The following is a 22,253-nucleotide window of genomic DNA, read 5'->3' as shown; positions in this document are numbered from 1 at the left end:
ATGATGTGCCTTATCTGCTCTTGTGTGTGAATGCAGGAAGATAACTCCACCTCAGAGGCACAGCTTATAGAACCGCTGCCTCAAAAGCTCCAGTGATCCTGGTTCGATCCTGACCTCTGGTGCTGTCTGTATGGAGTTTGCACGTTTCCCCTGTGACCACGTGGGTTTCCCCCGGGTGCTGCGGCTTCCTCCCACGTCCCAACGATGTGCGGGGGTTGGTGGGTTAATTGGCCGCTGTGAATTGCCGGTTTGTGTGAGAGAGTGCTAGAATCTGTGGGGGGGTTAGTTGATAGGAGAGTGGAGAGAATAAAATATTATTATAAATGGGTGCTTGATGGTCAGTAAGGTGGGCTGAAGGGCCTCTTTCTATGCTCTAAAGAAATATTTCTGAAAAGGATTTTCTTATTGCTGTCTGTGGGAGCTTTCTGCCCACAACCTGGCTGTCTTGCTTTTGGCAATCGAACAGCAGAAACTCAGCACGAAAGCAGTTGGAGACACTTTGAGAAGGACAGTGTAGATCTGGGTCCTTTTCTCCCTCCGTTTTAGCTACAGAATTTGAAAGGGAGAATTCCATTCACTCACAGGGACAGGGGTTCTCAGTTACACTGGCTGCATTCACCGGAGTAGTTTCTTTCTTCCCTATTGAGACGCACAAATGAAGAGCTCTCTTGTACTGAAAGGGTTACAGATCAGATACAGTATGGGGATTTCCAAAGGAAATCAATTTTTTTTGCACGCCTTGTTGGAAAGGGCCAATTAAGAAAGGGTACTTTCCACAGCAACAAGCAGAAACTGAACAGTCGTGAGACAGAGCACCTTTGAGCGCAGCTTAACTAAGCTGTGTTCTAACTGAGCCCAGTCAATTGTGCTTGAATGGAGTTCTCCTGGATGGGATGTGCATTGACCTGGGTCACAAATGGTTTTTAGCCTGACTGTGGAGACCACTCTGGTAATGGTTCAAAGGAGTTGCTTAAGGTGAGTGTGTCCTAACTGGGATTAGTTTCAACGTCCGTCTATTGTAAGGAGAAAGACTTAGTTTACTCCTTTGGACAGGACTGTGAGTCTCATTCAGAACACTCTGTGTGCCTGAGCTTTGGGTTCAGTTGGATGCTGAGGGCACTCTGATCATTACTGACCTGCCTTTTATATCTTTCTCTGCTTTAGTGTTTTAGTGTCAAAGCTTATTGGTTAATGCTCCTATGAAGCTACTTAGGGCATTTTACCACGTTAAAGGAGCAATATAAATGCAGGTTGTTGCTTTGCATGCTTCATACATTGGTAATATCCTGTTGGTGGGGTTCTGGTGATTTCTATTGTGTCACAATGGTTGGCGACCCTTATGGATAGGTTATTAATTGTTGCTGCTGGTGGTAGTTTTATGGAAAAAGAAGACAAGACTTACTAGTAAAGATGGGCTGAATGGCCTCTTCCTGAATTATTAAGTATGAGAGTCCAAATTGGGGATTGTTTCGCTAGATAGAAAGACTTACATTCGTATAGTGCCTTTGACAACCACAAGGCAACTCAGCACACCGAGTCCTTGTAATAATGCAGGACACATGTTAGCTGATCAGTACAGCCAATGAACATAAGAAATCGAACCAGAACTAAGCCATTTATCCCCTCATGCTGCTCTGCCATTCAGCAAGATCATGCTGATTATTTCTCCCATTGCACTAACCCACATCCATTCAATCCCTTGATATCCAAGTCTATCAATCATTATCTTGAACAAACTCAATGACTGAACTTCCAAAGCTCTCTTGAGCAGAGAATTTCAAAGATTTGTCATCCTCTGACCAAAATAATTTCTTCTCATCTCTATCTGAATGATTGACCCATTGCTGAGACTCTTGATCCCAGCCAGGGGAAAAATCTAATCTGTATCCTGAAGTGTCCTGAAGAAGGGTCCTGACCCAAAACGTTGACCGCCTACTTTTCTCCACAGATGCTGCCTGGCCTGCTGAGTTCCTCCAGCACCATCGTGTTTTTCATCTCGATTCCAGCATCTAGAACACAGAACACTACAGCACAGTACAGGCCCTTCGGTCCACAATGTTGTGCCGACATCTTATCCTGCTCTAAGATCTATCTAACCCTTCCCTCCCACATAGCCCCCTATTTTTCGATCATTCACGTGTCTATCTAAGAGTCTCTTAAATGTCCCGAATGTATCTGCCCCCACAACCTCTGCAGGCAGTGCATTCCACGCACCCACCACTCTCTGTGTAAAAAACTTACCCCTGACATCCCCCTTATACCTTCCTCCAATCACCTTAAAATTATGTCCCCACGTGTTAGCCATTGTCGCACTGGGAAAAAGTCTCTGACTGTCCACTCGATCTATGCCTCTTATCATCTTGTAGACCTCTATCAAGTCTCCTCTCATCCTCCTTCTCTCCAAAGAGAAAAGCCCTGGCTCACTCAACCTACAGTCCTGCAGTCCTTTGTTTCTCTAGTCTGTATCTTTCCTTTTGTACCTTTCAATGAGATTGTCTCTCAATCTTTTAAACTGAAGAGTGTTTAGGCCCATTCTGCTTAATCTCTCCTCAGATGACAAGACTACTATCCCAGAAATCTGGTGAATCTTCATTCCACTCTTGTCTACCTTCTTAGATATGGAAACCAGATCTGTACACAACGACCAGAGAACTTCATTTTACACCAGTGTTGGTTGAGGGATTTGTGTTGGCCAGGGCATCATACCCTTTCTTGGAATAGTGACTGCTTCACCCCCCTGAGAAGATAGAGACACAAGAGACTGCAGATGCTGGAATCTGGAGCAACACACAAAAAGCTGGAGGAACTCAGCGGGTCAGGCAGCATCTGTGGAGGGGAAAGGACAGTTGACATTTGACAGATGACATCTGGACTGATGGAGGGCCTTGACCTGAAATGTTGACTGTCCATTTCCCTCCATAGATGCTGCCTGACCTGCTGAGTTCCTCCAGCATCTTTTGTGTTGTACCTGAGGAGACAGATTGGTTGAAAGGTGGCACCTCTCTGAGGGCGGGCCTATCTGAGCTGGGGGCAAGTGTGTGGCTAGCTCTGATACTCAGACGTGCATTTTACACATTCTGACCGCATTTTATTAGACAGGACTTGAACGGAGACATTAAAGTAACAAAATAATGCGTCACAGTTAAGTTAATTTCTGTAGGTTGTTGGCTCTCCTTGCTAGCTTTATTTGTCACAACCCTGGACTCATTTGGAGCTTTGGGTTTCACGACTGCAAAAGATCTCAGGAACTAGCCTCCTGCAACAGGTGTATATCCAGTGAACATTTGGATCAGTAAGATCCTCAGGAAAGCTCCCTGGTTGGTTCCTCAGTACTGTGGAAGAGGGAGTGGGGGGGGGAGAGAGTTGGGGGATAAGGTGCTCTCTATGGAGAGTATTTATGACTTTCCATTGCTTGATATTAATTTATGAATATCATTTCGAGACAGTTCCTTAACCACCAACAACTTACCTAAAACTTCAATGAGGCAATGCGCTTGATCCACACTGTGTGAGATCGAGGAGTTCAAGGTGGGCTCTGAGCTGTTTTAAATAATGTTTTAAATATTGATAAAGATGCAGTTAATCCCCCAAAAAAGAACTGTTAGACCGTGAGATACAGGAGCAGAATTAGGCCATTCGGCCCATCGAGTCTGCTCTACCATTCAATCATGGCTGATTTTTTTTCAACCCCATTCTCCTGCCTTCTCCCCATAACCCTTAATCAATCAAGAACCTATCAATCTCGAAATACACCCAATGACTTGGCCTCCACAGCCCTCTGTGGCAACGAATTCCACAGATTCACCACCCTCTGGCTGAAGAAATTCCTCCTCATCTCAGTTTTAAAGGGATGTCCCTTTATTCTGAGGCTGTGCCCTCAGATCCTAGACTCTCCCACTACTGGAAACATCCTCTCCACGTCCACTCTATCCAGGCCTTTCAGTATCCAGTAGGTTTCAATGAGATCCCCCCCTCATCCTTCTGAATTCCATCGAATACAGGTCCAGAGACATCAAACGCTCCTCATATGTTAACTGTTGGGAGAGGGAGGGGTAAACAGGGAGATATCATAGATGGGTTGAGTGACTGGCTGCTTGAGATACCAGAGTCTGCAAACTCAAGGAATTGCTGGGGCTTATGTCGATGTGAATAAACTTACAAGGACAGAAAAAAGTTGTCTAGTCTAGTGTGAATTTATTGGAGATCTGGTAGATGGGGTAGGGGAGAATTTGGAGTCAGAGACATCAAATGAAACCATTAGGCATGCATCCAATCTGTTGGCAACTCCACCAGATGTATCAATCCAGCTGTCAGGTGTGGCGTTATCTTGCTGATCACCATTTTAAAAATAGTTATAATGCACAGGAAAAGCTCAACGTGTGAGCTCAGGGCTGCCTGAGGCCATTCGGCCCATCAAGCCTGCTCTGTCATTTAATGAGACCATGGTTTATCTGACTGTAACCTCAGCTTCACATTCTAGCTTAACCTTGGTAAACTTTCACCCCCGCCCCCCTTGCTTATCAAGACTATGAACTTCTTCTGTAAAAATATTCAGACTGTTTCCGCTGCCCTTAAGAAAGAACGTTCTGAAGACTCGCTGAATTCTAAGGAAAAATCTTATCTCTATTTTAAATGGATGACCTCTTATTTTTAAACAGTGACTCCCTGTTCCAGATTCTCCCAGAAGAGGAGACATCCTCTCCACAAAGAATCACACAGCACGGAAACAGGCCCTTCGGCCCAACTCGTCCATGCCGACTGTGTTGCCCAGCGAGCTAGTCCCATCTGCCCGTGTTTGGCCCACAGCCCTCTAAACTTCTCCTATCCATGGACTTATTGAGATGGCTTTTAAATGTTGCTAATTTGCCTGCCTCAACCACTATTTCTGGCAGCTCATTCCACCTTTTGTGTTAAGAAGCTGCCCCGATGTCCCTTTTAAATCTCTCCCCTTTGATCTAAAACCTATGCCCTCTTGTTTTTAACACCCCCTCCCTGGGAAAAAGACTGTGTGCTTTCACCCTGTCTATGCCCCTCGATCTTATATACCCCTGTCAGGTCACCCCTCAATCTCCTGCGTTGCAGGCAATAAAGCCCTAGTCTCTGCAACCTCCCCTTGTAACTCAGGCCCCCAAGTCCAGGCAACATCCTGGTAAATCTTTTGTGCACCCTTTCTATTTTAATAACATCTTTCCTGTAAAAGAGCAACCACACTGTACACGATACTCCAAGTGTGGCCTCACTAACATCCCATATAACTGTAGTGTAAGTTCCCAACTCCTATATTCAATGCCCTGATTGATGAAGGCCAGTGTGTCAAACACCTTCTTCACCACCCTGTCTACATGTGACACCGCCTTCAGTGAACTATACACCTGCTCTCCTAGATCCTTCTGTTTCTTAACACTTCCCAGGGCCCTACCATTCACTGTATAAGTTCTACCCTAGTTTGATCTTCCAAAATGCAATACCTCACATTTATCTGGATTCAAAGCCATTTGCCAATCCTCAGACACATACCCAGCTGATCAACATCTCCTTGTAACTTTTCATAACCTTCTGCAACACCACTTATTTTGGTATCATCCGCAAACTTACTAACCATTCCCTGTACATCCACCCTGTCCAGACCTCTCAGAATCTATTTTCAGTCAAATCCCCTCTCACTCTTCTAAGCTTCAACGGATATGTCTATCTCTTCCTCACAAGACAAACCTCCTCAAAGACCAGGAGTAGGTCCAGTGAACCTTCTCTGAACTGTTCCCAACACATTAACATTCTTCCTTAAATAAGGAGGTCACTACTGTAAATGAGGTCCCACCAATGGTGTGAACTCCCTCCTCTCACTTTAATGGTTTTACGAAATAGAGTAGATGCAAAAGGTTAGAAAATAACATCTAGTGCTGTGGTATGTGACTGCACCACTGTGTCACCCTGTACGTTTCCTCCCACATCTCAAAGAAGTGCAGGTCGATAGGTTAATTGGCCGCTGTATCTTGCCCCCAGTGTGAGGGTGTCAGAAGAATCAGTGGAGGGTTGATGGGTGTGTGGGAGAGAACAGGTTACAGAGAACTAAGTGGAGGGAACAGGATCGCTCTGAGAGCTGGCATAGAGTCGATGGGCTGAATGTCCTAAATTTGAGAAACTATGAGGTAAAAATGGGACACTTTATGTGACAGGTGCTGTGTTTGGAAGGAAAGAAGTGAATTTTGAATCTACAGTTCACAAAGCTCTCCGTCACTGTGGGGTGTGGTTGCTTCTTGCTAGTTTTGTCCTAGATAAAGTGATAGTTGAAGTTAAGGTCGTTACAGTCAAGTTTATTGTCACATACACAAGTACACGTGCACAGGTGCAATGAAAAACTTATTTGCAGCAGCATCACAGGCACATAGCATCAGATATGCAACAGTCACAAGGAAAAGATAACTTAAATTATACAACATACACAAGGAAGAACACAATTAGAACAAAAAAAAGTCTATTGTAGAGCAACATGGTCAAAGTGGTCGTAGTGTTGCTATACTGAGGTAGTGATTAGGGTTGTGCAGGTTGGTTCAAGAACCGAATGGTTGAAGGGAAGTAGCTGTTCCTGAACCTGGTGGTGTGGGACTTCAGGCTTCTGTACCTCCTGCCCGATGGTAGCTGCGAGAAGATGGCACGGCCCGGATGGTGGGGATCCTTGATGATAGATGTTGCCTTCTTGAGGCAGCGCCTCCTGTAGATACTACCAATGGTGGGGAGGGATGTGCCCGTGATGGATTGGGCTGAGTCCATTACTCTCGGCAGCTTCTTACGTTCCTGTGCATTCGAATTGCCGTACCAGACCGTGATGCAACCAGTCAGGACACTTTCAACAGCACATCTGTAGAAGTTTTTCAGAGTGTTCGCTGGTCGGAATTGGTTGCCACAATTAGATAATGACTCCATTATCCACCATTGTACTAAAGGATGGTGGGAAACTCACAATCGCCTGGGTCGCTATCAACATACACAAGGCCCACTTGTCTGTTGAGCTGAGTTTCTGAAACCTATTGACCTAGTCTCTGGGCCCCTGTGCTCATGGATTCATGTCCCCGGTAGAGGTTAATTCACGAAAGGAAATGACTTGCATTTCTGTAAAGAACTGCAGCAGAAGGCAACGAGGCCCCTTGATTCACTCTGCCAATCAGCAAGATCACGGCTCATCTGATTTTGGCCTCAGCTCCATTTCCTGCCCGTTCCCCTGTAACCCTTGACACTCCCCCGTGGTGCAAACATCGGTCTCCCTCAGCCGTGGAGGTTTCTGTGATACCAGATCTCCTGTGCCTCACAGCCAATGCACCACGTTTGTCTGAGGTGCTGTCGATCTGTTAATGTATGAAGCTTAAGTTATGCAAAGCAAGATCCCACAGGGCAGTGAGGCTGCTGTGGTTCTGAGCGCTGGCTCTCGGTTCTGCCCCTTATCCCCATTGATGGTGCCTTGTTGTCCAGCACATGGTTTCCATGCACTACTATTTGCCTAATGACACACACCTGAGTTCCATCAGGAGACTAGTATAAGAACCCTGGTTTCACAAACACTTGTTGCCAGATTATTGGTCTATCTCTGGGTATACTTTGTCTCCTGGGTGCTTAGAGCTGGTAACTCTAGAGCAGTCCTGGTTTTGCAGTTTCTCCTAGAACACCCTGTTTCCATGTTGGGACTCAGAGTCCCAAGGCAAGACTCCTTCTGTTTGCATTCAGTACAGAGGAAGCATCCTGACTCCAGTCTCGTTCTGGTGTTCTGAATTTGGGTTCTCCACGACTTTGCTCTTCGTGTGACATTGTGACAGAGGCAATGATTTCTGATTGCCGTCACATTGATTGCTTTGGACAGGAGGGGGGAATAACTCTGCCACTGATCCTTAAAATGGTGTCCTGGGATTTTACATCTGGAAGTCAATGCCCCAATAGTCCAGTGCCCCTTCAACACTGCCCTGGGAAAGTTGGGCCCAAATTTGGTGCTTGAGTCTCTGGTGTGGCACTGGATACAGATGTGGTTTCTCTCTCAATCCCTCCCTCCCCCTCACACTGCCCTTCCTTTCATCTCTCCCTGGCTCCCTCTGTCACACTCATCCTTCCCTTCCACCCCCACACCCTCCCTGCCCCAGTGCACCCTCAGCCTTCTTGCTCCTCCCTATCTTTGGCTTTCACTCCCTCTATCCCATCTTCTCCCTGTCTCCTGCACTCCCTCCTGCCTCTCCCCTGTCCCTCAGCAGAGAGACAACCATCATCTGCCAGATGTGAGGAGAGAGCCGGCATCCTCCAGATGCGGAGAGCCACCCAGATATGAGGAGAGAGCAAGCGTCTGCCAGATGTGAGGGTGAGCCACCATCTGCCAGATGTGTGGAGAGACCACACCTGGCAGATGTTGAGAGAGCCAGCACTTGATGGTGAACCACCACCTGCCAGATGTGGGAAGAGATCCCACATCTGTAGATGTGGGGGTGAACTACCAGATGTGGAGAGGGAGCCCATGCCCGCGGGAAAGGAAGGGTGAAGCCTTTATTCTGTTGGCTTCACTTCAGCCCCTCTTTGACCCCTCTCAGGTCAGCCAAACTACATGAAGACCAAGTCTCTCACTGTGGTCCTGAGACTAACGTCTCTCTAAGAAATTTATGTCCTCCTCCAACTGAGAGAATACTGTAGAACTTATAGTGCAGAACCAGGCCATTCAGTCCCTCTACTCCATGCTGTGGTTTCTGCCTCACACGAGCCACTTTCCTCCCTCCTCTCTTCACTGCCTTCTACTCCTTCACCATCTTCTGCACCTTGTGCCTTGTTCAGTGTGACCTTAAATCCTACCCTCTGATTCATCTCAACTACTTCCTGTGGGCACAGAATCATGGTTTGGTAGACTGCAGATATTTGGCCCGTTGTGGCTGTACTAGCCCCTTAGGAGAGCTCCTCAGTCAATCCCACTTCTCTTCCCTGTCCCCATAGTAACACCTTTTCCTTCTAGAATTTATCCAGTTCCCCTTTGGAAGTTCCTGTTGAGTCTGTCCTTTCAACAGCGTGTCCCAGACCAGGACTCACTGTGAAACAAAACTTCCTCTCCTCTCCCGCCAACTCTACACCTCATGGTTTTTCAATCTGTCCCCTGTGGTTGTTGACTCACCCTCTCATGGGAGACACTTCATTCCCTTTCAAACTTAATTTTTTAACAGTAAAGTCCTTTTAAAATTAGTTTTACAAGCAACTTTAGCATGGAATTCGATTAGAATCCTTTAGAAAGAATTTTCAAAGAGAAGAGTTAGGAAAACATAAAGAGGCCTGGATGGAGGTGGTGTGTGTGCAAGTACAAGATGGCTCAATACTTGGACAATCCATAACTCTCAAAGAGCCATTCTGCACAGAATCAGGCCTTTCGGCCTACCATGTTGTCTACCTGAGCTAGTTCTGTGTTTGGCCCATATTCCTCTAAACCTCTCTCATCCACGTACCTGTCTAAATGCCTTTAAATTGTCGTAATCATACCCACCTCTATCTCTTCCTCTGGCAGCTCGTTCCGCATACCCACCACCCTCTGTGTGAAAAATTTGACCCTCAGGTCAAATCTTACCTTAAACCTATGCCTTCCAGTTTTAGACTCCCCTACCCTGGAAAATAATGACTGTGACCATTCACCTTATCTATGCCCCTCGTGGTTTGTAAACCTCTCTAGGGTTATTCACTTAGTCTCCTATGCTCCAGGGAAAACAGCCCCAACCTATACTGTCCCTAATTATAACTTGACCCCTTCAGTCCCGGTAACATCCTTGTAAATCTTTTCTGTACCCTTTCCAGCTCAATGATACCCTTCTGTAGCTGGGTGACCAGAACCGCACACGATACTCCCGGGTGTGTCTCACCAATGACTTGTACAGTTGTAGCGTGACATTGTAACAGGATAATCCATAATTTTCATACAGTCATACAGCACAAAAACAGGCCCTTCATCGACCACCCAGTTACACTGATCCCATTTTATTCTCCCCACATTCCCATCAACTCTCCCCAGGTTCTACCACTTACCTTCACACTAGGGGCAATATACAGTGGCCAATTAAACTACCAGCCCGCATGTCTTTGGGAAGGTGGAGCATCCTGGGGAAACGCACACCATCAGAGGGAGAATGTGCAAGCTCCACACAGACAGCACCGGAGGTCGGCATCGAACTCATGTCGCTGTGAGGCAGTGGCCTTGCTCCCTGCACCACCGTGCCTCTCTGAATATGCCAATGATGAGATTAAGGGTTGGAAGGGAGTGGAGAGGGACCCTTGCCCGTGAGAGTGATGGGGGGGGGGTGGGGGGTGGTCTGGAACTCTGTCTGAAAAGGCAGTAGACTGATAGACGCCTGTTGTATATAAATTGTACTTGGGTGTGCAGTTGGGAAATGAGATCAGGTTGAAATTCTTTTTAGTAATCCCCACCCCCCCCTTCCCCACAACCACCCCCCCACCATATGCTTCTTCTCTTCTTCCCTTTCCTAGCCTCTCTCTTCTCTTTCCTTTCTCTCCTTACCTGTGACCCATCCCCCAGTGGATCTGCTCTCCCCTCCTCCCCCACACCTGCCCATCACTATCTCTTACCTGCATCTACCTATCACCACCCTGTGCCCACCCCGCCTCCCCTCTTTTGTCCACCCATCACTGCTCTGCTCTTTCCCTCCTATATATTGGGCTTCCCCTTTTCCTATCTTAGTTCCTGAAGAAGGGTCCTGACCCTGAAACGTTGACCGCCTGCTTTTCTCCACGGGTGCTGCCTGGCCTGCTGAGTTCCTCCAGCATCATCGTGTTTTTCTGGTTGAACAGTGGGCTTGAGATACAGGATTGACCAAGGTCTCTCTGAATGGGAGGACAGGATCAAGCAGACTCATATCCTACATCTGCCTGTGTTTTCTTTATTGTGGGTGTGTAACCCTCAAGGCTATAAAATGAGATACTTAATTTGCCGACAACTGATTTCATTTGCTGGGACTCCTCCCAATTTATTTTACTGCACCCGATCTTCCCAATGCTGCCTCCTCATGCACAGGGGAAGCCAAAAGCAGTAAAAGAAAATCAAAAGAGTTGCAGGTGCAGCTGTAATAAAAACAGGAAAGTGAATCAGAACTGCAATGTAAATCAACAGAAAAAAACTGCAGATGCTGGAAATCTAAGGTCAAAACAGAAAAAGCTGGAAGTGCTCAGCGGGTCAGGCTACATGTGTGGGAAGACAAACAGAATATTTCAGATCTTTCGTCAGAACAAGGAAGGAGACCAGAGAAATTTGTTTTGGAGAGAAGTTCCCAGCAGCTTTGTCATCAGTTTTAACCATTGAGTAATTATTAAGGTGCACTGATTGAATTAATAGATCACTGGGGGCAACATTAGGGGGAACTTCTTCACTCAGAGAGTGGTGGGAGTGTGGAATGAGCCGCCATCTGATGTGGAAAGATACATGGATGGGAGCGGTCTGGAGGGTTATGGACTGGGCGCAGGTTGAAGGGTGCAGGAAAATGGGACTAGCAGAATAAAGTTTCACACGGTCTAGAAGGCCTGTTTTCTGTGCTGTAGTGTCCTATGGTTCTATGAATGTTACACATTAGAATGCAATAGAATAAGAACGTAAGAAAATAGGAGCAGGAGTAGGCTGCTCAGCTCCTCAAGTCTGCACCGCCATTCTGTATAATCCTACCTGATCTGCCCCAGGCCTCATCTCCTCTTCTCCTCCTCTGTTCCAGTTCCCCATCCCTTTATCCCCTGATCATTCAATATTTGTCTCCCTCCACTTTAGCTACCGCCCCCCCCCCCCCTCCCCGGGTGATCCAGCCTCCACACACTCCGGGGTAGAGAATTCTAGAGATTCACCACACTCTGCAAAAGGCTTTTTGACATTAAACCTAATCTCGCGTGACCCAGTTACAACTGAATCACTTTTTGGAATGTTTGATGAAGTACGTATGAAATGACCACATCTGCTTTGTAAAAGAACTGCTGCTGTTGCAGTCCTGGGTCCCAGTGCTGTAGAAGTAGATTTAAGTTGAGCCATGTCTGACTTTATAAATGTTTGGCTGGAACGTGTTACAGGGCACCTGACACCTCAGGACTGCTTGCTGCCTGTGTTTTATTAGTGTGCGGGATGGTGTTGTACCCAGAGAATATTAAACACCTTGGACACATCAACCAGCAGGCAGGTTTAGACTGGATCACTGCCCAGTCATATTGAGTAAACCAGTTAGTTGCTGGATTTTAGAAGGCTTAAAAGCAGTGTTTAACTCATTAGATACGGGAGAATACAGGCTGCATGGTAATTTTGTTTATCTTAGTTTATTTTGTCATGTAAGTTATGTACAATTTATGTTAATTTAAGTCTATGTTAACATGTTGTCATGGCTGTAATGTTCTGGACTGTTTTTTGCAGAAAGCTAATTTTCCTGGCATTCATACCCTGGGTATGTATGCCCTGTGACAACAGATAAATTTGGTTTATAGATGTGATGTCATATTCTGGATAGCTCAGCAGGGAGCTCAGGTCTATAATTAAACCATAATGACAAAGGGCTGCTTCACTCCTGGGTTCAACCCTTGAGATGAAAGAGAAAGTCAGAGAGGGTGAAGCAGTTGTTCCTTTCCATCTCCAGCGTCCACCCTTCATTTCCAGTGTCCACCCTTCATTTCCAGCGTAACCCTTCATTTCCAGCGTCCACCCTTCATTTCCAGCGTAACCCTTCATTTCCAGCGTAACCCTCCATTTCCAGCGTCCACCCTTCATTTCCAGCGTCCACCCTTCATTTCCAGCGTAACCCTTCATTTCCAGCGTAACCCTCCATTTCCAGTGTCCACCCTTCATTTCCAGCGTCCACCCTTCATTTCCAGCGTAACCATTTCCAGCGTAACCCTTCATTTCCAGTGTCCACCCTTCATTTCCAGCGTAACCCTTCATTTCCAGCGTCCACCCTTCATTTCCAGCGTAACCCTTCATTTCCAGCGTAACCCTTCATTTCTGCATTTTGTTCCTTTTTATTTCCTTTTCTTACTCTCTTCTTTCTTCACTTGTTTTTCTTTCCTTGTTTCATTCTTTCCCCCTTTTTCTTTATTTTCTTCTACACTTTCCTTTTCTCTCTTGTTCACTTTATCCCTGCCTTTATTGTGACCTAATATCTGACCAATAGTTAGAATTAACTTATAAGATCAACGTGGTTTCTTCCTTCAACATAAAAGACCGTGTTTGTCCCAGTGTAGAGTACAATCAGCATAGATAGGCTTGGTGTTGGTTGATGTTCTGTTTGAACCTTTGCAAAATGCTACTCATTTGATCTCCGAGTGAAGCTGGTTTAATCCTCTGCCAGGGAGCTGAGTCTGTTGCCTGTGGGGTTTATTTTGGAACCAAGAAGCTACTGTTAAAGCACAGGCAGGGTAGACCACAAGCTATTAGAGCCAGTCCTGTGGTGTCTTGTTCTTCATGAATGGAAGCATTGAAAACAAAGGCAGAGAGGTTATGCTGTAGCTTTATAAAGTGGTTGGGCCACAGATGGCGTATCGCACGCAGTCCTGGTCACCAAACTTTAGGAAGGATATGAAGCTCCTTGAGAGGGTACCGGGGAAGGTGGGGGGTGGGGTGGTGTTTGTGGGGAAGGGTGGGGGAGGAAGGGGAGGGGAAGGAATTACCAAAACAATTCCAATGATGAAGGATCGTCAACCCAAGCTTAAGTTGGAGAAACTGGGAATGTTCTCCTCAGAACAAAGGAGATTTGATTGAGATTATGACTGTCATAGAGTCATAGTGTGGAAACGGGCCCTTCGGCCCACAGAATCCGTGCCAACCATCGACTAACTTCATTTACACTAATACCAGATTAATCCCTTTCCTCTTACTTTCCCCGCTCCCCCGGATTCTGCCACCCACCCACACATCAGGGACAACTTACAGCGGCCAATTAACCCATCGACCCGCACATCTTTGGGATGTGGGAGGAAACTGGAGCACCTGGGGGAAACCCACACCGTCACAGGGAGAAAGTGCAAACTCCACACAGACAGTGCCGGAGGTCAGGATTGAACCCAGGACTTTGGTGCCATGAGGCAGCGGCTCTGCCAACTGTACCACTGTGTTTAGCTAAGATAGACTTCTGCTTTTGGCCAAGGGATGTGGGGAGGTAATGTGAAGAACAGTTTCACACAGCAAGTGGTGATGACTCAGAACTCACTGCCAATGAGGGTGGTGACAGCAGAGACATGCAGAGTTATGGAGGAATTAACATTCTCCAGAGAGCAAACATGGGACTCAATGGGCCAAATCTGTAACAAATCTATGACCCATTTACATAACCTCAATCGTAGCATCATAGTGTAATACAGCACGGAAACATGCCCTTCGGCCCAACTGATCCATTCCAACCAAGATGCCCATCTAAGCTGGTCCCATTTGCCTGTGTTTGGCCCATATCCCTCCAAACCTTTCCTTATCCATAGTCAATGGTTTACTCCTATCTCCCCACCAGCCCAGCCCCCGGCATCCTCACGCCACCTGACCGTCTGGGTGAGACAAGAAGATGGAACAACTACTGACAATTTGGGGAGTAGTCTGGGGGGGGGGGGGTCTCCTCTCTTCTTTTGGCTCTTTTTAGTTTTCTTTTTAGCTCGCTCTTAACACATTGTTCCCCCTCGGGTGGATGTCAAAATTCCCAGACCATTATAATGAAGGAAGAGAGTGAGGGTTCTCTCATTGTGGGGGGAGGAGTCAATAGTTATCACCCAACCAGCAAACCATCTGGTCACTCATTTGTGTATGTGGGATCTTGCAGTGCGCACTTTTGTTCCATCAGTGACTGCTGTCCAAAGGTATGTTGAGGAATGCTTAGGGACCTCCTAGGGGCAGTGAGAGGTGAAATGTGAGACTTTCTTTCTGCCACTCCCGTCCCTGGACATCTCCATCCTTCCCCCTCTCATTTTAAATGCATGTCCACTAGTATTAGATACTTCGACCCTGGGAAGAAGATACTGGCTGTCTACTCTATCTATGCCTTTCATAATTTTAGAAACGATAGAACATCTCCTCAGCCTCCGACGCTCCAGAGAAAACAAGCCTCGTTTGTCCAACCTCTCATTGTAGCTCATGGCCTCTAATCCAGGCAGCATCCTGGTGAACCTCTTCTGCACCCTCTCCAAAGCCTCCACATCCTTCCTGTAATGAGGTGACAGGAATTGCACACAATACTCCAGATACGGCCTAATGAGAGTTTTATAAAGCTGCAACATGTCTTCCTGACTTCCTGTACACTCCTCCATCCTGCTTTTACCCAGGTCTTCCACATCTTGATGATCCGCGTCCTTCCCTCGATTGATCACTTCAGAGCAGGCCTTAGACTCAATGGTTGGAAGGCCCAGGTTTCAAGCCCCACCCCGAGCTCCGCCTTGGAATTCCAGTCAGATCCAATGGGAAATCTGTGATGAGAAAAGGTTACAGGAAAAATTAGTGGGGATTGGGAAAGCTCTGATGTGTTGTCTAAATGCTTAAGAGGCATTTAAGTAAACACATGAAGAGACATAGAACATAGAACACAGAACACTACAGCACAGGAACAGGCCCTTCGGCCCACAATGTCGTGCTGAACTAATTAAGCTAATGATGCTTAATTACTCTAATCCCTTCTGCCTGAACATGGTCCATATCCTTCCATTCTCTGCACATTCATATGCCTAGCTAAGAGCCTCTTAAATGCCTCTATTGTATCTGCCTCCACCACCACCCCTGGCAGCACATTCCAGGCACCCACCACTCTCTGTGTAAAAAACTTTCCCCCTCTCACCTTAAACGCATGTCCTCTAGTATTTGACATTTTGACGCTGGGAGAAAGATTCTGACTGTCTACCCTATCTATGCCTCTCATAATTTTATAAACTTCTATCAGGTCTCCCCTCAGCCTCTGATGCTCCAGAGAAAACAACCCAAGTTTGTCCAACCTCTCCTTATAGCTCATGCCCTCTAATCCAGGCAGCATCCTGGTGAACATCTTCTGCACCCTCTCCAAAGCCTCCACATCCTCCTGTAATGAGGTGATCAGAAATGAATGCAGATGCAACCTAACCAGAGTTTTATAAAGCTGCAACATAATTTGCTGACTCTTGAACTCAATGCCTTGACTAATAAAGGTAATAAAAGAGAAATGGCCCATGCACAGGCAGATGGAATTAGTTGGATTGACATAATGGTCAACATAGACAAGGTGGGCCGAAGGGCCTGTTCCTGTGCTGTATAGTTCTATGTTCTTTGTGATACAGCATAAACTCGATGGGCCAAATCTCCTCCTGTGTTGTAAAGAGATACAGAAGCTGCATTAATTCTATTTCCCAACTCATGAGCAATGGCTTCAGAGACCAAAGCTTACTCTGTTCATCAATAAAATGCAAAGGTTACTGCCTCCAGCACCCTTTCAGGCAGTGAGTTCCCCACCACTCATTGAGTGAAATAATTTTCTTCAATTTCCCTTTAAAGCTTTAAAAAATATCTAAGCTCCCTAATTACTAATCTCTTTCCTAAAGGAGAAAGGCCCTTTGTCTGAGCCAGTCATGATTTATACACATTTAATTTCCTCTCATTCTCCTTTTTTCCAAAGAAAACAGCCCGTCCTCATAACTGAAATGCTCCATCCTTGATCCTTGCAAGCATCCCCTGCATTCTTTCTATCCCTTGGGCTCGAAGGGTCTTGGTCTGAAGGGTTATCTGTCTACTCTCTCTGCCCACCCAATCGGAATCAAGATCTACTGTGAGGTCTCCCAGCAACCTGTCTGACAACCCTGCCTGAGCTACAGTAATATCCGGTGAACCATTCACCAATCGCCATTTCCACCATTCGCCGTAAAATAGTTGCCACATTTGCTTGTGTTACAGCAGTCACTGAACATGGGAACAGAGGAGCAGAAGGCCAATTCTCCATTCTACTGAACTGAGGCTGATCTCTGCTCCCTTAACCCACAACACCTCTAACCCCACCCCAACCACTGCCCCCATTCTGAGCTGAAATGTCTCCCTCCACAACTGCCAACTGCCCTTTTGAGTACTTCTAGCAGGTTATATTAGAAACCCATAGGAACAAAAATATGTACATCGGACATTTGAATTTAATACTATGGGAGTTTGTGGGTGTCCGTACATTGTGCATTGTTAACCTGGGGACAATCTATAAAGAACATTGATCCTCAACCCCTTTCAAAAGCCATTTTGAATCAAAACTATGCTTTGCAGACTAATGGACCTTAGCTCTATTTGGCTTGTGGGTAGCCTTTGGTTTATTTTGCAAGAATGAAACTGGGTTGATAAATGTCACATTCATACAGCTGCTAAACAAGCAAAAGTGAAATAATAGGGTTTGACATTAAGTTCTCTGATTCCCAAAATAAATTGCAGTTTGAATTGTTCCTTAAAAAGGACACGTTTGCAAAAGATCCTTTTTCTATTTTCTGCTTGCTATTCTTTGAAGGATGACTCAGGAAAGACTCATTTCAGCGTGAATTTGTGAAAATAAGATGCAAGTGAAAATCACATTCAGCTCTTGCAGGACAAGGAAGTTGTAAAAGATTCACAAGCTCATCAACAATAATAAAGCTGGTGTTATTATACTATCACAGCTATCCTTTGCAGACCATTGGGTGGGATTGGAGGTCAATTGGCTCCAACAGCAGCTCCCGAACCAGAGACCCCTACTGCCAAGGAGGTCAAAGCATTTCAGGTACATGGGAATACCCTCTGTCTTGAACAATTCTGACTTGGAAATATGTCAGCATTCCTGCAACGGTACTGGGCCTCAGTCCTGGAATTCCCATCTCAACAGCGCTGTGGGAACACCTTCACCACTGGTTCAAGAAGGTGGACCACCAAACTTTCTCAAGGAGGGGATAGGCAATAAATTCTGGCCTTGTCAGCAACACCCAGGTCATGAAACGTGGAATAAATAAAACCCGTGGTCATAATCATTTCTTGCGTGGCCTCAAGCAACCTTCTATCAGAATGGAGCACAAAGCAAACTGTTGGAGGAACTCAGCGGGTCAGGCAGCATCTGCGGAGGGAGGTGGACAGTCGATGTTTCAGGTGGAGACCATCTGCAGTCTCTTGTGTCTCCAGTCTCTCAGAACGGGTTCAGCAATATATGGCAGGAAGTTTCCTGGATGCATGGGGCGAGGGAGTCGCCATGAGGCAGCAGCTCTGCTGGCCACACCATACAAGGTCCATAGCATGGACACGATGGGGCGAATAGCCTTCAACGCTATAGACTTCCATGATTCAACGATGCCACTGAATCCATGGAGATAGGAGTTGGACTCAAACAGCTACTCTCCCTCCTGGGGAAGTGGGAATCCTGACAGAAGAAATTTTCCTCTAATAGGGAAGCCAGTCACGGGTATAAACATCAGGGCTTGTCAGGTTTAGCTGAGGAACTTCTGGAGCAGGGAGGTGAACCGAGGATCACGCTCAGAGACTTAACCTGATAATAACATCAACCTGCATTTAAGTAGTGCCTTTAACATAGCAAAATATCACAAGGTTCTTCACAGACCGAACTTCAGGCCAAAGTACTGAAGATGACAGAAAGGTAGATGGCAGAGCACTTTAAGGAACATATTAAAGTGGGAAAGAGAGCACCAGAGAAAGCACGAGAAGCTGAGTGGTTTTGGGAGAGAATTCAGATCCGATGGGAGCTGTGAAGATGGGAGGTCAGAAAGTGAGGAGCCCAGAATTCTCAGAAGGTTGTTGGGCTTGGAAGTGATTGGGGAGGTTGGGAGAAGGTCAAAGTCAAGTTTATTGTCCCGTGTACAAGTCCATGTGTGCACAGGTGCAATGAAAAACTTGCTTGCAGCAGCATCACAGGCACAAGGCATCATATCAGCAACATTCAGAAGAAAAACATAAACATAAATTATGTACAATTTTACAAGAAAACACAATTAGAACAAAAAAACAAGGTCCATTTTAGTTCCACTAGCTGCAGCATGCATGGATTTTAAGAGGTGAAATTTTAAATATTTTAGTATCTGGAATGTCACACATCTGGCGTGAGCACAGCTGGAGATGGACAGTCAGATGCAGGGATGATGTAGCTGGTGAGCAGGTTCAAGACCTCTCGCCACTACCACATGGGTCCCTCCCGGTGTAAGACGTTGGAAGACTAACTCTTGTCTCTCTCTCTCTCTCTCTCTCTCTCTCTCTTCTTTCAGTGTGAGTGCAAAGTGCCAATGGCGACAGGTTGTCCGTCAGACAGGTTAAAACCGTGCTTATACCAGTCTCCAAAAGAATCTCCTCCCAACAGTGTCTGTCGGCCCCCTGGGCTGGAGGTTGAGGTGCCGGAAGGGGGTTACACCGAGGAGTTTGTGGAGCCAGTTGACAACAAGTACAGGTGTGAGCAATGCCGTCGGGTACTGTGCAATGCCAAACAGACTGAGTGCGGACACCGGTTCTGTGAGAGCTGCATCACTGCTCTGCTCAGGTAAGAACAGTGTTCACCAGCATGGTACTGAGAGAGTGTGCCAGTGTGCCAAAGTGTGCCAGAGTGTGCCAGGGTGTGCCAGAATGTGCCAGAGTGTGCCAGGGTGTGCCAGAGTGTGCCAGGGTGTGCCAGAATGTGCCAGAGTGTGCCAGTGTGTGGCAGAGTGTGCCAGTGTGTGCCAGAATGTGCCAGAGTGTGCCAGGGTGTGGCAGAGTGTGCCAGAGTGTGCCAGGGTGTGCCAGAATGTGCCAGAGTGTGCCAGGGTGTGGCAGAGTGTGCCAGAGTGTGCCAGAATGTGCCAGAGTGTGCCAGGGTGTGGCAGAGTGTGCCAGTGTGTGGCAGAGTGTGCCAGTGTGTGCCAGAATGTGCCAGAGTGTGCCAGTGTGTGGCAGAGTGTGCCAGAGTGTGCCAGAATGTGCCAGAGTGTGCCAGGGTGTGCCAGAGTGTGCCAGAGTGTGCCAGAGTGTGCCAGTGTGCCAGAGTGTGCCAGAGCTGCATCAGTGCTCTGCTCAGGTAAGCACAATGTTGGTCAGCACGGTGCTGTGCCGGTTTTTGCTTAAGTTTGTAGACATTGTATCTCACATTTCCAATATTCACAAATTCCAGGCAATGACTGTCTCTAACAAGAGAGGGCCTAACCCAACAAGAGAGCAGACTCGACAGGCCAAATGGTCTAATTCTGCTCTTATACCTTATGGTCTATGGGTATTCAATCTTATTACCAGGATACCCACCATCTAGATGGATATGAGTTATAGGGGGAAGTTGGACAGGCTAGGAATTTATTCCTTGGAGTGTAGGAGACTGAGGGGTAACCTTACAGAGGTGTATAACATCATAAGGGGCATAGGGTGAATGCACACTTTCTTTTTCCCAGGGAAAGGGAGTCAAAAACCAGAGAGCAGAGGTTTATGATGAGGGGGGAAAGATTTAAAAGAGACCTGAGGGGCAACTTCTTCACGCAGATGGTGGTGCGTGGATGGAAAGAGCTGTTAGAGGAAGTATTTGAGGCAGGTACAAGAATGATATTTACGAGACATTTGGGTAAGTAAGGTAAGATACCTTTTATTAGTCACGTACATCGAAACACACAGTGAAATGCATCTTTTGCGTAGAGTGTTCTGGGGGCGGCCCACAAATGTCGCCATGCTTCTAGTGTCAACATAGCATGCCCACAACTTCCTAACTCGTATGTTTTTGGAATGTGAGAGGAAACCGGAGCACCTGGAGGAAACCCACACAGACACAGGGAGAACGTACAAACTCCTTATAGACAGTGGCTGGAATTGAACCTGGGTCGATGGCGCTGTAATAGTGTTACACTAACCGCCACACTACCGTGCCTAAGTATATGGATAGGAAAGGTTCGAGGGATGCAGATCAAACGCAGGAAAATAAGACTAGATTAGGTGGGGACCTTGGTCAGTATGGGCAAGTTGGGCTGAAGGACCTGTTTCTGTGCTGTGTTTCTCTATGGCTCTATTGACATCCTAAAGGTTGCCCTTGGCCAGAAACTCTGTTGGACCAACCACATAAATACAAACACAAAATGCTGAAAACATTCAGCAGGTCAGTCAGCATCTGTGGAGAGAGAAACAAGAGTAGACAGCCAGCGCCTCTTTCCTAGGGCACCAATGCTCAATACAAGAGGGCATGGCCTTAAAGTACTGGGTGGGAAGTTCAAGGGAGATATCAGAGGAAGGTTTTTTACCCAGAGAGTGGTTGGGGCATGGAATGTGCTGCCTGGGGCGGTGGTGGAGGCAGGTACATTGGTCAAATTCAAGAGATTGCTAGATAAGCATATGGAGGAATTTAAAATCGAGGGATATGTGGGAGGAAGGGGTTAGATAGTTTTAGGGGAGGTTTAAAGGTCGGCACAACATTGTGGGCCGAAGGGCCTGTATTGTGCCGTACTGTTCTGTGCTTCTATGATTAACATTTCAGGTCAGTGACTCAGTACTGGAATAGAAAGAATTGGAATTGGTTTATTATTGTCACATGTACAGTGAAAAACTTAGTTTGGCAAGCCATCCATACAGATCATTTCAAAACATAAGAAAATTGAGGAAAGCACTACAGACACAGTTACAGAGAAAGTGCAATGCAGGTAGACAATAAGGTGCAAGGGCCCCGACGAGGTAGATTGGGAGAGCAAGAGTTCATCTTTTAGCAGTGCCAGGTCATCAGAATACCTGGGATGAATTTTCTGGCAAATGTGTCCTTGACCTGAGAAAGGCACCAAACCTATCTGACTCCTGTATGTAAATTCTCCATTTCCACACAACTTTTCCTGGCTTCCAAGAGGGAGACTTCCAGCTGGGAGTAACCACATGCAATGGACTCAGTACCCTCTCTAAATAAATCTACACACCAGTATTTCAAGCTGGCAAAAGATTGGCTTCTTGAACCATCAATGAACGCAGGAATTCAGCAGATGGGAGAAGGTGATCCATTGTGCTTCAACCATCGTCTTAGGTGGTGGTATTGGTATATGATTGTCACATGTATGGCAGCACATGGTAGTGTAGTGTTTATTACAGCACCAGTGACCCGGGTTCAATTCCCACCGCTGTCTGTAAGGAGTTTGTACGTTCTCCCCGTGTCTGCGTGGATTCCTCCGGGTGCTCCGGTTTCCTCCCACATTCCAAAGATGTACAGGTCAGGAAGTTGTGGGCATGCTATGTTGACAATAGAAGTGCGGCGACACTTGCGGGCTGCCCCCAGAACACTCTACGCAAAAGGTGCATTTCACTGTGTTTTGATGTACATGTGACTAATAAACGAATCTTATCT

The 22,253-nt window shown here is 46.5% G+C and overlaps 1 protein-coding gene across 1 annotated transcript in view; it reads left to right on the top strand.

Moving 5' to 3' along the window:
• Positions 1 to 829: 829 nt before the first annotated feature.
• LOC127586389 (TNF receptor-associated factor 3-like) overlaps positions 830 to 22,253 on the top strand; it is a 47,514-nt gene continuing 26,090 nt past the window's right edge. The window contains exons 1-2 of the mRNA XM_052044313.1: positions 830 to 975; positions 19,192 to 19,460. Coding sequence (XP_051900273.1) covers positions 19,210 to 19,460 — 251 coding nt within the window. The 5' untranslated portion in view covers positions 830 to 975; positions 19,192 to 19,209. The remainder of the gene's footprint in view (positions 976 to 19,191; positions 19,461 to 22,253) is intronic.

The sequence above is a fragment of the Pristis pectinata genome, chromosome 35, assembly GCF_009764475.1.
Source record: "Pristis pectinata isolate sPriPec2 chromosome 35, sPriPec2.1.pri, whole genome shotgun sequence".
Lineage (NCBI taxonomy): Eukaryota > Metazoa > Chordata > Chondrichthyes > Rhinopristiformes > Pristidae > Pristis > Pristis pectinata.
The sequence above is the reverse complement of the archived record's forward strand: the minus strand, read 5'-3'. Positions and strand labels throughout refer to the sequence as shown.